This window comes from Scardinius erythrophthalmus, assembly GCF_964197995.2.
Source record: "Scardinius erythrophthalmus genome assembly, chromosome: 12".
In the NCBI taxonomy this organism is placed as follows: Eukaryota; Metazoa; Chordata; class Actinopteri; order Cypriniformes; family Leuciscidae; genus Scardinius; species Scardinius erythrophthalmus.
Genome location: NC_138232.1, coordinates 14,848,607 through 14,863,680, shown reverse-complemented (window position 1 = coordinate 14,863,680; position 15,074 = coordinate 14,848,607). Strand labels below are relative to the sequence as shown.

Here is a 15,074-nt window from a genome sequence, read left to right as displayed (position 1 = left end):
ACAAAACATAAAAGAGAAACAGCAGAAAGCAAAACAAAGCGTACCATACCAAAAAGCAAGACATGAGAGAGCTGCGTTTGCCATCATAACAAGACACCAGCCAAAATACCTGAGGAGAAAGAGAAAAACATTAGGATCAAGAAAGACCAAACAAACACAGAGGCAGAAGGAGAAGAAAGAGTGTTAATAATGAAGAGCAGCCTCCTGTGGCCAACAGGGCTTTGAATCATTCACCTTCATTGTTCCTCATAAATCACCCGTCAGTTTGGGAAAAACTAAATGGAATTGCTCAAGCAATGCTGTCAATATCGCCATTATTTCCCTAGCTCGCTTAACATAAAACCCATTTGAAAAAGCAGTTATAGATAGAAAAAAGTTATTGACAAAAAAGGTTGAATTGAGAATTGCTTTGTATGTATTGAAACAAAATACATTTTAATGGGAAAAAAGAGCAAGTAGCCTTGCTGTAAGATTTTGGAGCGCATTGTGTTTTTTTTTTTATGTATTTTTTATTCATTGTGCTTTCAGCTGTGCCTTTCATTTCATTTCAAACTGCCTTTATTTTTACTTGATATATGAAAAATAACAGAATATGAACTGAAATATGAATTATCCCTTCACATACTACCCACTATTCAATGCTTCGTTTGACCAATCATATTAAATTAAAAGCATTTGTTGTATTATTAAAGCACTACATATACACTACATATAAAAGTTCTTTCATCTTCCAGATCTATCTAGTAGACGACTCTACTGGGTCGATTCCAAGCTTCATCTGATATCCAGTGTGGACCTGAATGGAGACAACCGTAGAGTTTTGCTGTCCTCCATGGATCATCTGGGACATCCCTTCGCCCTGACTCTTTTTGAGGCAAGCAACTTTATCAAATAGTGATTCTCATTCATGTAGGCACAGATGGAGCGACATTGACAAAAACAAGCCTTGAGATGTTACTATGCTTAGTTTGGCTTCACATAAACAAATGTTTTTTGCTCACAGGCTGTAATTGGAGAACAAGGTTCTCACTGTGAGACAGTAGCACTGGCAAGAGATGGATGGCTGTGGGTGCTTGGCACCAGCCAAAGACGCAAACTAAATTTTTACTTTGGCAACTCCTTTGATACCTGAAGGCAGGACCCAGCCCAAGCAATAGATAGCCTAATGCCCTTCATCAGGCCAGTCGATGAGCCAACTCAGTAAGATGGAAACCTGGGGCCTAGCCCTAGAAAAAGGGGCCTTTTACTTTTGTCCAGGGCACATGAGAAATGAATGCTACATTACTGCAGTACCCTTGAGGCTGGTCCTAAAGTTCTCCACTTGGCTGTTGAAGTTGCAAAACTGTAACTGACAACTGTAGCCAATAACTTCCCCTAACTTTTGGGGTTTCTTGTAGATGTACTAACGGAGCATAGGGATATTTCTCGTTCCTCCCAGCTCAAATTACATTTATTTTCTACACATTTCCTTTTGGTAGTTGATAGCTTAATTGATTAAACCCCAGTAGCAGATTTATTTGTCGTGGTGACGTGGATGATTACGTTACTGTTGATCATCTGTATAAAGCCCGCCCTGACAATTTGATTGGTCCGAACAGCTTTGGTTTGGGCATAATAGCTCCACAACGGATCAAGTCCAGACCGAACTTCCCGACCTAAAAATGTTGTGGGCGGGGCTAAGTTCTGCTGACATCCAGGCTAGGGTGTTGCTGTTAGCAGTCTGCTGCGTGCTTTCAGAAACCCTCTACCTTCCCCAGCTCCACCTGTATAGATCTGCTACTGGGGTTTAATCATGTATGTTACATATGCAGCAGGAGCAGCCTGTCTTACATGCTTACAGCAATGTCTGTGAATGTATTGGCAGTAGTAAGTCTCTGTACTTGTTCTGTAGCAGCAGCAGCGTAGCAGATCTATTCCACCAAGACCAAATACATTAACACTGCCATATCCATTACCATGCTGATCTCTATTACCAAACCAATCTCCTGAGAGTTGTCATGACAGAAAAGGTATAGTTGACCCAAAAATGTAATTTCTGTCATCATTTACTCACCCTCAAGTTGTTCTAAACCTGTATGAATTTCTTTCTTCAACGGAGCACAAAAGAAGATATTTTGAAGTTTGTCGGTAACCAAACAGTTGATGGACCCCCATTGACCCCATCTTCAAAATATTATTCAGAGAAACACCCATAAAAGTGTTAATTACAAATTGTGCCCTATTTTCCACGTCTCTAGGGTACATATTTTTGTGTGAGGAACAGAACATTAATGAAATAATAATATTAATATATAATTTAATTGTATAAAATTATTACATGAACATACACAACCATTCAAAAGGTTGTGGTCAGTAAGCTTTTTGAAAGAAATTAATACTTTTATTCTGCAAGAACACATTAAATTGATCAAAAGTGACAGTAAAGACTTTCACATTGTTACAAAAAATATATTTATTTACTATTTTTAGTTACAATGTGAAAGTCACTGTCTTTCTTCTGAACTTTCTATTCAACAAAGAATTCTGGAAAATACACTGATTTGGTGCTCAAGAAACATTTCTTATTATTACCAATGTTAAAACAGCTGTGCTGCTTAACAGCTGTAGCTTAATAATGTAGATACTAATAAGAAATGTTTCTTGAGCACTAAATCAGTGTATTAGAATGATTTCTAAACGTTCTAAACGATCATGTGGAGTAATGACCGTTGAAAATTCAGCTTTCCCATCACATTTCAAATATATTAAAATAGAAAACGGTAATTTATAATTGTAATAATGTATAACAGAATTACTATTTTTACTGTATTTTTGATCAAATAAATGCAGCCCTGGAGAGGATAAGAGACTTCTTTCAAAAACATTTAAGAAATCTAGCAGTTGTCAAACTTTTAAACGGTAGTGTATTTTATTTTGCATGTATTTATTTAAAAAATAGTTAAATAATTCAGATAAACATAAGTGAGAATGTGATATGAGAACTATGATAGAGGGTTTTAGCAAACTAAGTTCATTTATTTTAGTAACTTAAACAAGACAATACTGGACCCCACATATTGGCTTCCGACACCGCAGACCTTAAATTGCATATACGAAATTTACTCCATTTTTCAGTCACCTTTTCAGACAATGTGTGACCTTTACATTGCCCTGTCTCATAAAACAGACCAATATCTCTACACCAGCTTTCAAATTATTTCATTGGTTAGTGGGCAGCATTGAAAATGTCAAGACAAATCCAATCCCACAGGGATAGTTGCTTCTTCCCAAATGAAGCGAATACTATGATGAAAGGTTTTAATAAAGATGCTCCCCACACTCAAGGAGTACAAATTTCAGACGTAGACATTAGAAGCCAGCCTTTTGTGTCATAGATTAAAGCAGTTATCTAGATCAGATATGGTGGCCTCGTTGCCCATGCATTAGATGAGGGCTGCAATGCGGCAGAATTTGAATGCTGTCTTGTCCAGGTTAAGGAGTCCTACTGATCAGCTGCCACCAGCAGAAGCACCTGATGGAGCTCCACTGGGATCCAGCAGCCTGACCTTTCCAAAAAAGCACAGCTCTGTAAACATCCTCTAATACTCGGAGCCAGACGATCTCTTGGGCATGCTCAGTCCGCTCCATCTTCTTTTTTTGCGCCCTCCCCTCTTTTTCTTTTGTTACCCCAAGAACACCCCGTTCCGAACTTCCTCATCCATTTCCGCGTCCGTTTGAAAAGGAGATGAATGTCAGGTTGTCATAGTAACAGCCCCATCTCACCATGCACATTTGGAATTTTTCTGTCGCAGCTGATAAGGACTGTTTAGAGGAGGGAGGCAGATGGAGAAGGGGAGAATGTTGAAAGTGGTATTGTCAGATAGTCGAGCGCGTGCTTTCCGGCTCATGTAGGTGTAGATACAAAGGAGAGATAGAGCTGCGAGCTTTAATTAGCCTGATGAAAAGGCACAGGAGCCTCTATCTTCATTGTCATCTTCCTCCCTTTCTCTCCTTTTTGGTGTATTGCATACATAAATACATGACCAACCAAACACACCTGCTTTTGATTCATTCTATCCAAGTGTCTTTTGTGTCCTGTGTATTGGTATTAGAGGGCTGAATCGAAACCCAGTGCAAATCTCACGGTAGCGGGTGGTTTTACCTTTACTGCGGGTGGGAGTAGGCGGTCAAAAAATACAGCCCTGGTCTCGCAGTCCAGCGATTTGCCGCATAACAAACAAGAAAGGAGTCAATAAATTCATTTTTAGTATTATTTATTTATTTGCATTTATTCCTTTATCCATGCTTTTATCCAAAGCAACTTGTATTCAAGATATACATTTTATCAGTGCATGCATTCCCTTGGAATCGAACCCATCTTCATTGCTAGTCCCATGCTGTAATGTTTGAACTAGAGGACTGCAATTGCTCCTGCTTGTGCATAATTCACATTCTGTATGTTTCTACAGGACCGGGTTTACTGGACAGACTTGGAGGATGAGGCCATCTACAGTGTGAATCGACTGACAGGGCATGATGTGGCAATGCTGGCTCAGCATCTCAACAACCCGCTGGATGTGGTGGTGTTCCACGAGCTCCAGCAGCCTAAAGGTGAGAAATAAGTGAAATGCAGGTAGATGCTGTGGTAGATTTTTCTTAGACTTAAGTCTACCTGGGTCTCATCTACAATCGACGTCCCCGAACGCCTACAGTCGACGCTAGTTTACCTGTTCCTGGGTCTCGTCGACAATCGACGTCCCCAAACGTCTACAGTCGATGTTAGTTTATCTGTATCTGGGTCTCGTCTACAATCGACATCCTCGTTCAATAATATATATACTCTAGCGCGTCTCCTCATCAGCGTCGGTTGAGTCCCCTAACCTTAACTTGCTGCGCAGTAATAAATAAACAGATTCCAGGAAATGCCTTTGAATTTGACTGATTAAGATATGACTATGATAATTTAAAAGACCACTTTTTTGAAACATGTCGCTGCATGGATGTACTGCTAATGAAACATATCCAGTTGACATTCATTTGTGTTAAAAATAAGAATATTTTCTTAAATAAGAGGCAATCTGGCGCTGGAATGTGTTGTTTTTGAAGTCATGCTGAATGGTGGTTGCCAATGTTATCAGTGCCGGAAAGTTCTCTTTTGGCTCGTGCGCAGTCTTCACACAGACGAGCATGTCAGTCTATCGCTTAATGCTGAGACTGCCTATTCTTTCCAGTGAAATCACAAAACAAAATGCACACAAACATGTCCATGCTCTTGATATACAATCATTGATGAACATCTTTGATTTAAATGAGGAGAGAAAAAATATATATGAGGGCGGATTAGAACTTGAACCTCTGACAAAACTAATTTTTTACTTTTAACAAAAGTTTTACCACCAGACCATTAGGGAATACAAATGCTAATCACGGATCTATGAAGCCTATTTATTCACTAACTTGAGGAATCTCGGGACTAACAATATATTTTATATACAATAGATCTAAGAACTAAACTATCACATTAAAACATTTCTGGATTTCTGGACATCGTAATGTTATTTTTTTCAGCAATTGTTATTTTACATAGCTGATATAGCATTGTCCTAACACACACACACACACACACACACATTCCTGTCTCACCCACTTTTTAAAACAGAGTTATGCCACTGCTCATTTCACATGTACAGAGGCCATTTTAGGTACAGTGGCAAAAACGCCTGCTTAATTCAGCTAATGCCTCTGAGGAGCTAATAGAAACAATGCTTGAACCGTATTCTTTTCACAGTGTCACCTTTTTAGCATTGTTATAATGATGAGAGGCAAATCTTTGCTGACTCTTTTTTTCCCCTAGTAATAGTGGTCCTATCATTGAATAGCATATTTATGGTGAATTGTTATTCTAGAGACAGGCAGAAAAAATTAAAGAGGCTGTTTGCGTGCATGTGTGTGTGTGCAGATTTGGATTCTTTGTTTTCATCCTTTTATCACAAATGGACCACATGCAGCGTGCCAGCAGAAGAGCCAATTTACAGACTCCTTACATTAATAAATGAGAAGTGCTATTTAAATCTAAATCAAGGAATTAAATGTGTTGCTCTGAAAATGCAAACGAAAGCAGGAAAACACACTTATGCTGAACGAGAAATGATGAGAATGGAATCCAACTGCTTTTTTAACTCAAGTGCCTCTGTGTGAAATATTAATCAGCTATGCATGCCTGCAAAACTTGATTTTATGAAAATGTTTCTTAAGGAAGAGATAGGCATTAAACATTATTGAATAAAAAAGCTTTCGGAGTTGTGTTTGTAGAGCTAAACAAACTTTCATATGGATTTCCATGCATTGCTGTATTTGTTCAAATGAAGACAACATCAAAAGAAAATAAATTTCTGTTATTTTAATGTATTTGTATTGAATCTATCCTTTTATCAACCCACAAGACACATACATGCATATCTCTTTTATCTTTTTTATTGACGTTTAAGTGCAAATATGACTCAAGCCAACTAATTAATGATTTGTCCATGTTTGCACACACTGTAGGCTTCTATACACATTACAGTAGAAATGCATGATTATTGACTGTTGTTAATGTTGCATTTTACATATAAATCTCTACTAGGGTATATTAATTGTGGTGTTTATTTGCGTTAAATTAAACTCTTCTTAACTTTGCTGCTTTGTCAACAGTCTTTGTCTCTACATCGCCTCAAATATCTAAAGCTGTTCACTTCATAGGTCCCCTACACATTGTTCATTATATCAATGTAAATAAAAAAAAGTAGATATAATATTAGAATTAAGATGAAATATAACTTATAAACTGGGATTTTTCCAAGAGCTTCGACTTGTAACACGTGACTGCTGCAGAGTCATATTGGCATATGTTGTCCTCTCATAATTACGGTAATTACGACATGACATGAACGATCAGCAATTTTAACATGCTGATTTGATTTGGTGACATTTCTTCTTATTTTCAATGTTAACAACTGTTGTGCTGTCAAAATAATTTTGTTTTACAGGATCCTTTGATGATTATAGAAGTTCAAAAGAACCTCATTTATTTAAAATAAAACTTTTGTAACATTACAAATGTCTTTACTGTCACGTTTGATCAATTTAATGCATCCTTGATGAATATAATAATTAAGTAATACAAATCTTACTGACTCAAGCTTTTGAACGGGAGTGTATGTTTAAATTTATGCAATTTGTCATACTAAAAACACATGAATGAAGTGATTAATATCCATATCCAATTTATACCCATGAACAACTGCATAGAAACCAATTTTGTGGTTAAATTAAGCTGAATAAATACACTGAACCCTCTACTATTTATTTCCAAACCTCATGTGGTACAACTTTCACTTCCAGTGTTTTGTCAATGTGAATGCATCTTAATAGTCTCATGCTAATATGTTAATGTCTGTGCTCATATACAGTACTACTATGCAACCATCCCAGAGGATAATACATCAGAATTAAATGAGTTTTTCCTCTGTAGCTCCAGACACATGCAACATGGGAAGTTTGCCCAATGGAGGCTGTGAGTACCTGTGCCTCAGAGCTCCTCAGATCACAGACCACTCGCCTAAGTACACATGTGCCTGCCCCGACAGCATGGAACTGGGCCCGGACATGCGCCGCTGTGTGACAGGTAACAAAATACAGAGCCCTTGGTCAAGTTTTCACATACTAGTACACACTTTGAAGAAACAAGCATCTAATGATTCATGATTATGAGTAGATTTTGAGAGTTGAATGTTGTGATTTAGACAGACTGAGGAGATTACAGGAAGTTTCAACTTCCGTTGTTTCTAGGAAGCAAAAATCTGAATTTTCCATCATATCTATTTTGTTTGTTGTAGTCAAACCCAAAACAACAACTGCTGTAAGTACAACCACTACAACAACACCACCAGAACCTTCTACTTCTGTGACCCCTACAACCACCGCTCCAACTACAAGCACCAGTGCACTTACAACCACCAGTACAATCACTACAACTACACCTACAACGACAGTATCAAGTACAACCACCAGCAGCCCCAGCACATCCACTCATTCCAGAACACATCGTTCCACTACCACACACTCCACGGCCACTTCAACAACTGTGACCACTCAGCCCAGCACTACAGCGCCATGGAAACAGCCAACCTCCACTCAGACGACAGCAGATCACAGGCAGACATCTACAACCATTGCCCACGGCAACAGCATACAAGGGGCCAATGCCAATCTCTCTCATCGAGGTGAGTTTGAGCTTCTGTTTTGCGTTATGAGTCAGTGACGTGATGCTTGTTTTGTCTGTTTTGAATAGTTTTGATTCAAAATTATATTACAGTGCAAATCATACAATGACTTGAGTACACCTCTACTGTGATGAGCATGCTTTTCATTTTTATGCATAAAATGGGAAATTATATCATAGCGACATTAGGCAAAGCCTAATGATTGTGTGTATAGATCAATATGTTTCAAAATATCAGATCATTTGATATTTTTTAAGACAAGGAAAGGGTATTCCAGGTTGCAAAATGTCATGTGATTCATTCAGCTCCCCAAAAATGTAATGAATTTATTATTAAAAAATACTTTACATGTTTAAAAATATATATTTTACAACCTTTTGAAAACATTTTATTGAATTTGAGGTGTAATAAAAATGGTATAAATGTTTTTCAAAATCATATGAAATCATCAAAAGTTTGGGGTCAGGGCTTTTTTTAATGAATGCTTTTATTTGCTTTTATTTATCAAGAAATAAACTGATCAAAAATGAGAGTAAAATATTTCAAATGTTGTGTTGAACCTTCTATTCATCAAAGCATCCTAAAAAAAAATCACAGTTTTCAAAAAATATTAAGCAGAATATTTTGAACATTGATAATAATAAGGATATCAAATCAGAATATTGGATCATCAAATCAGAAATCATTCCAATATACTGAAGGATCATGTGAGACTGAAAACTGTGGAAAATTCAGCTTTGCCATCACAGTAATAAATTACAGTTTAAAAATATATTAAAATAGAAAACAGTTATTTTAAATTATAATACTATTTTAGATTATTACTGTTTTTACTGTATTTTGATCAAGTAAATGCCACCTTGGTGAGCTTAAGAGACTTTAAAAAACATTTAAAAACTCTTACCGACCCCAAACTTTTGAAACGGTAGCATATATTAACCCTTATGTAAATATTCATAGGACTGTTGTATAAAACCAATATCACATGAACGTGTTGTTGTACTGAACTTCAGCACTGCTGATATTCAGCTGAAGGCATGAAGCTCATATAAATGCTCTCGTACAGTACTTATACAGTAATCCTCAGAGTCTGTGAAAGTTAATGTGTGGTGGAATTTGCTTGCCGACCATCGCCGGGCCACTTGAGAGTGATAGATGAGGCAGCAGTAGTCACCCAGGGTCCCAGTGTGTGTCTGAGCTGAATTAGAGCAGCCAGCCCTGACTGATGAACATTGCCCTCAGCCTTGTTCCTCTCCACAGTCAGTGTTTCTCTCTCACCCCCCACAGCCACTGGGCGATGTGTGGGGACGCTCAGGTACACGGCCACCTGGACGCAGCAGGAAAAGGCCATTAGTGACTTCAGTAATAGGATCTACATCCATGAAATCCTTCACAAGTTTGTTGTCTGTCAAGCCTTTGTCAAGAAAGATAGGAAAACAACCATTTTAGTCACCTTTTACCCCCAGCCCACAATCAAAGCGCAGAAGCAGCCATTCTTGATGCTAACCATAAATTTGGTTCTTGCATATTTTATGACCACCAGCATATTACACGGCAGAAGTGGTGAAACTCTCCATTAGATAAAACCTGTAAATTGCTGCACTGAGGTAGTGATGAATTATGTCAGCACATGTTCTGCCTTTTATGGCTGCTTGCTAATAAAAACAAAGACTGGTCTGTAGATTCAGAGAGAATTCTCCAAATAGGGCAACAAAAAAAAACACTATTGTTTAAAAGTTTGGGGATATTTCTTTTTTTTTGGAAGAAATGCTTTTATTCAGCAAGGATGCATTAAAATGATCAAAAGTGACAGTAAATACGTTTCCACAAAAATATTACGCAGAACAACCATCTTCAACATTGATAAAAAATTGAGCATTGCCATCATATAAATATATTACATTTTCAGATATATTAAAATAGAAAACTGTTTTTTTTTCTTGTAAAATTATTTCAGAATGTTAGTTTTTATTGTATTTTTTATTAAATTAATGCAGCTTTGGTGAGCTTAAGACTTTGAAAACATTTTCAAAATCTTGCCGTCCTTGTGAATGTATCTGCAAACAGCCATTTAAGTGGCAAACACACCAGCTAAATGTAGTATTTTGTGAAATATATCACATATTGCAAAAACATTATCATCAAATCATGGGTTGTAAATGTACGAAGTGTGTTAGCAGTATTCACTGCTCATAATGGATTTTGTCAGTATCACCTGTTACAGGTGAATTGCTTATACTAAAATCATTTCCACATTAATGAGCTTGTCTGTGGGTTTGGAGACACTGCCTCATCTTTTCAGACATATGGCTCTGATTAATGCTTTTGTTTGATTTGATAAATTGTTTATCATGAAGGGAATTTCAATGCTCTTTTAAGAGAAACAAAAAACAATCCACTTAAACAGGAACTATACATTATATGGAAACAGAAGCAGATTATTCAAATGAAGTGTTGCCATAGAAACCCACATGTCAGCGGTATCCCATAAATAACATGCTCACTGTAGCATTAAGAGTCCATTTCTGACAATATGTTTTCTTCATTGCCTTTCCCTTTATTTGCAATCATTACTGTCTATACTGCATTCCTTTTGTTTCGTACCGATTTTCCAAGCCCTTTTTTTTTTGTTTTGCCCTCAGGCTATGTTGTCTGTATCTGTATGCCAGTGATGTACCATCTAGTCCTCTTAATCTCTCAGCTCAGACTCCATTATCAGACACTATTAATTGCTGTAGCTAATGGAGGGGCTTGTGCTAATAGTGAGATTGAGGTGGGATTTATTCGGTGGAAACCTTAAGAGGGCAAGCAACAGCGTAAAGCAAAGTGGTATATGAATAGCAATATATGGCCTTGAGCAAGATATCAAGGTAAATGGTCACTTTATTATACAAACTGCAGAAGATTCATCTAAATTAAAATGGTTGTGATAAAATACTGTACCTGAGTCAGTATTTATTTTGATGCTATAAAGGAATAGAAAATTCAGTCATAATTTACTCAAGTCTCAATAAATGTGGACAGATGACACGATCTGTTATGATCTTGTGATTAAATGGAAAGTTAATAAAGTGTTTCTCTGTTGTTGCCCATCTGTCTCTTTCTCTCTTCTTTCTCTCTCTATTGCAGCTGGCAGTGGAAATGATCACTTCCTCCTTGGTAGCAATATAACTGTTGCGGTTCTGGGTATTGTCATTCCAATAGGTGAGTTTTAAAGTTAACCAAGCATTTTATACAGCATTTTGAATTCAGCCTTGTTCACCCTGTAGATACACAGCTTTTGCCTTCAGCTTTATGTGCACTACTTGCTTTGGAGACACTTATGGTGGTCTTAACTAGCCATTTATAAACTTGCTGCTGCTCCATTTATCTTAAAATTCCAGGTTAAATACAACTTCAGTGCTATCGACAACATGCTAATTACTCCTAATTACGCTAATTATTAAACAAAGAAAAATGTGTGTACAGTATAGCTCTTAAAACAGTTACATGATGTTACATCAGTGTGGCAACACAATTTTCTTCACTTTACAAGCACATAGTTCATAAAACAAAACTCTTATCTTAATAATAAATATCTATCTAAGAGATTACTTGGAATAAACTAGTAAAAGCTTTTTCACGGTCACATTACTTACAACACGTGGTCAATTCTTATTCTGGCATGGTAAACCATGTGAAGGACACGCATCTTAGCAAGTTTAGGCATTTAGATATGAATTATTTGTATGAATTTGAATAGTTTTTTATTGAAAGAATTTAATGAAGTTGCTTGTTGCCTCGAAACAACATTGTGCGACAGTTGATGACAGTTATTGAGATTGGTTTAAAATTGTTTAACCCTTGTATGGTGTTCGGGTCTGTTGGACCCGTTTTCATTTTTTATCAAAAGAAAAATGATACAATTAATTATTTTTTCAAACTGAGACTCATTGGCCTTGGCTCATTTTCTGTGAGGAATATATATCAGAACACATTTTTAATGAAAACACACTGTACACCCCCCCTACACATTTATATTACACACAGGATGTTCGGGTCCACTGGACCCGGGGCTAATAAAAGTGTGGAAATTGTAGGTCCTGTGTACCTTTACTCTGTCCTCCTCCTGTCAGGGCCTGCTGTTAGTGTGTGTATGTTCTTGTATATGGTTTATGAGGACACAAATGTGTATAATGGCATGGGTATTACAACGTAAACATGGTTTATGACGACATCTGTGTCCTCATACTAAAACATACTAAATGGTGTTTTTTGAAATTCAAAAAATGCCAAAAGTTTTCTGTGATTGGTAGGTTTAGTGGTAGGGTTAGTGTAGGGGGACAGATGATACAGTTTGTACATTAGAAAAACCATTATGCCTATGGAGAGTGACCGTACACCACATATCCAAGTGAGTGTGTGTGTGTGTGTATGTGCATGTGTATGTGTGTGTGTGTGTGTGTTGTGTGTGTGTGTGTGTGTGTGTGTGTTGTGGGTATGTGTGTTGTGGGTGTGTGTATGTGTCTGCATGAGTGTGTGTGTGTGTGCGTGCGTGTGAGAGAGAGATTGTGTGTAAGTGTGAAAGAGTGCAAGAGTGAGTTTTGTGCTTCTACTCCTGCCATTCCCACACGAGGTTGCAATTCTTAAATGTGATCTAACAAAGGTAAAGAGAAAATATTGACCATATATGCTGTTTATATTGCTTGTAAATGGGATGAAGTAAACATCTGTTGAGTATTTTAACATTTTTAACATTTTTGATTGTGTTGAATTAAAAACCCAAAAATGCAGCGGGTCCACCAGACCCACGAACACTGGCTGAGTAACAAAAATATGAACACCACACAAGGGTTAATAGCGTTTGTCTTTGTTTTTTTAACAAAGCACTTTGCTTTTTTTGAAGCAATAAAAAAAATTCCTGTATAGTCACTCAGTGTCATTATAAATAATATATAAATAAACCTTTCTTTCAAATTGCCTATAAAGGATCCTCCTAAATATTATTTTCCCCAAATTAGTTTTTTTTTTAGTAATGAGGTCCATTTTATGCAAGAAAATTCAATGAAACTTTTTAAACATTGCTTTCATAATGTTAATATATTATTTGAATTTTTAACTATAGTCTAAATTGTCTTTTTGACAATTTATCACGGTGTATCACGGTGCCGTACCTATTCACCCCATAGACTTTGTGTAAGAGCTTTACTGTACATTACTCCATCCACAAATTCTGTCGATTTAGCTTAAAATTAAAGGGTTTATTTCATAAATGACAGTATTTTACAACGTGTTTAAAAAAAATTGTGCTCTTTATGAAATTCGTGCTTTATAAATGGTTATTTTTGCCATTATATATTAGTGTCACTCATGCATTTTGATTTTGTGATCATTCTCTCAGTTAGTTTATATACATCATCCTTTTGACTGTTTGATTGAACTAAACAGTATATGTGTATATAAAGTACTGTATATGTAAATGTATATATCTCAAAGTCTCTGTCAAAAGGACCTGATGGGCTTCATTGATTGTCTGAGCTGTGTCTGTTGAGTGGCTTAGTGGGATTGAAATGACCTTGTCTGTACTTATATTCAAATGAAAGACATTAAGTGAAATACCTTTCCTCTAAAAAAAAAATTATGTAATTATGATCACTCTTTGTCCACCCCTCTTATCTTAAAATTGTAACTTTGTTCTAAATGCTTTCTTTTATAGTAGTTTGAAAAAAAAATGATGTAATTCATAGACCGAATGCAATCCAAGTGTTTATAGCCAGACAATAGAACCTGAGTGATGGAGGAAAACACATCATGAGGAGGTCTCTGCGGCCCCCTCAGACAAAAGAGCAATTAGGGTGAACTTCCAGGGGACCAGAGCAGCCACGGCTGATCTTTTAAATTAGGGAAGGGGTTTGCCAGCCACACATGGTTATCAATTCACCCTGAATAGCAATGCTCTCCCCCCAAACATTCGCATGTAGGCATGTGTGTGCATACACACAGTCCAATTCGATTTCTCCTGGTCCCCTTAGACCCCTGCTTTCTTAATGAGCAGCATGTGAGCACCCCCTTCACATATTCCACTAAGCCTGTGTGTGCGTGTGTGTGTGTGAGAGAGAGAGAGAGAGTGAGTGAATGGGAAAGGTATGTCTTTGGCAGCCCTAGTTCAAATATACATATCTGCTATTTTTAAAGTAGTTCTTTTGATAGTGATATGATGAGACTTTTCTTAAATTATGCATACTACCATTCAAAAGTTTGGGGTCTATTTGATTTTTCAGTGTTTTTGAGAGAAGTCTCTAATTTATTTCTGTGATGGCATAGCTGAATTTTTAGAAGCCATTACTCTCTTCAGTGTCACATGATCTTTCAGAAATCAGTAGAATATGCAGATTTGCAGCACAAAATAACATTTCTTATTATTATCTGTTTTAAAAACATCTGCGCTGCTTAATAATTTTGTGGAAACAGTGATACGTTTTTTTTAAGGATTCTGTAAAGAATAGAAAGTTCAAAATAACAACATTTACTTGAAATAGAAAGCTTTTGTAATATTATAAATGTATTTTGTCACCTTAATTTCTACCACATATTGCTTACTGTCTTTTTTATTGTATGTGAAACAGTATGCATACTTAATCCTCATTGCATTGCATGTTTAATTCAGTTATTATCGATTATCCAAACTCAATTTAATTGAACTTGGGTTTGAAGTGAACTGCAAACCCAATAGAAAATAAACACATTCAGATTCAAATTCTTTCTGAGATGAAGCACACCAACATTTATTCACTGAGAATTTGTAAAAAAAAAATTTAAAAAATGCCTGATTTTACCCAAAACCTAATAATA

General features: G+C 36.6%; 1 protein-coding gene across 1 annotated transcript in view; it reads left to right on the top strand.

Moving 5' to 3' along the window:
• lrp8 (low density lipoprotein receptor-related protein 8, apolipoprotein e receptor) overlaps positions 1-15,074 on the top strand; it is a 160,572-nt gene that overhangs the window by 144,687 nt on the left and 811 nt on the right. Inside the window, exons 13-17 of the mRNA XM_081380488.1 lie at positions 735-874; positions 4,449-4,590; positions 7,493-7,645; positions 7,857-8,243; positions 11,373-11,447. Coding sequence (XP_081236614.1) covers positions 735-874; positions 4,449-4,590; positions 7,493-7,645; positions 7,857-8,243; positions 11,373-11,447 — 897 coding nt within the window. The remainder of the gene's footprint in view (positions 1-734; positions 875-4,448; positions 4,591-7,492; positions 7,646-7,856; positions 8,244-11,372; positions 11,448-15,074) is intronic.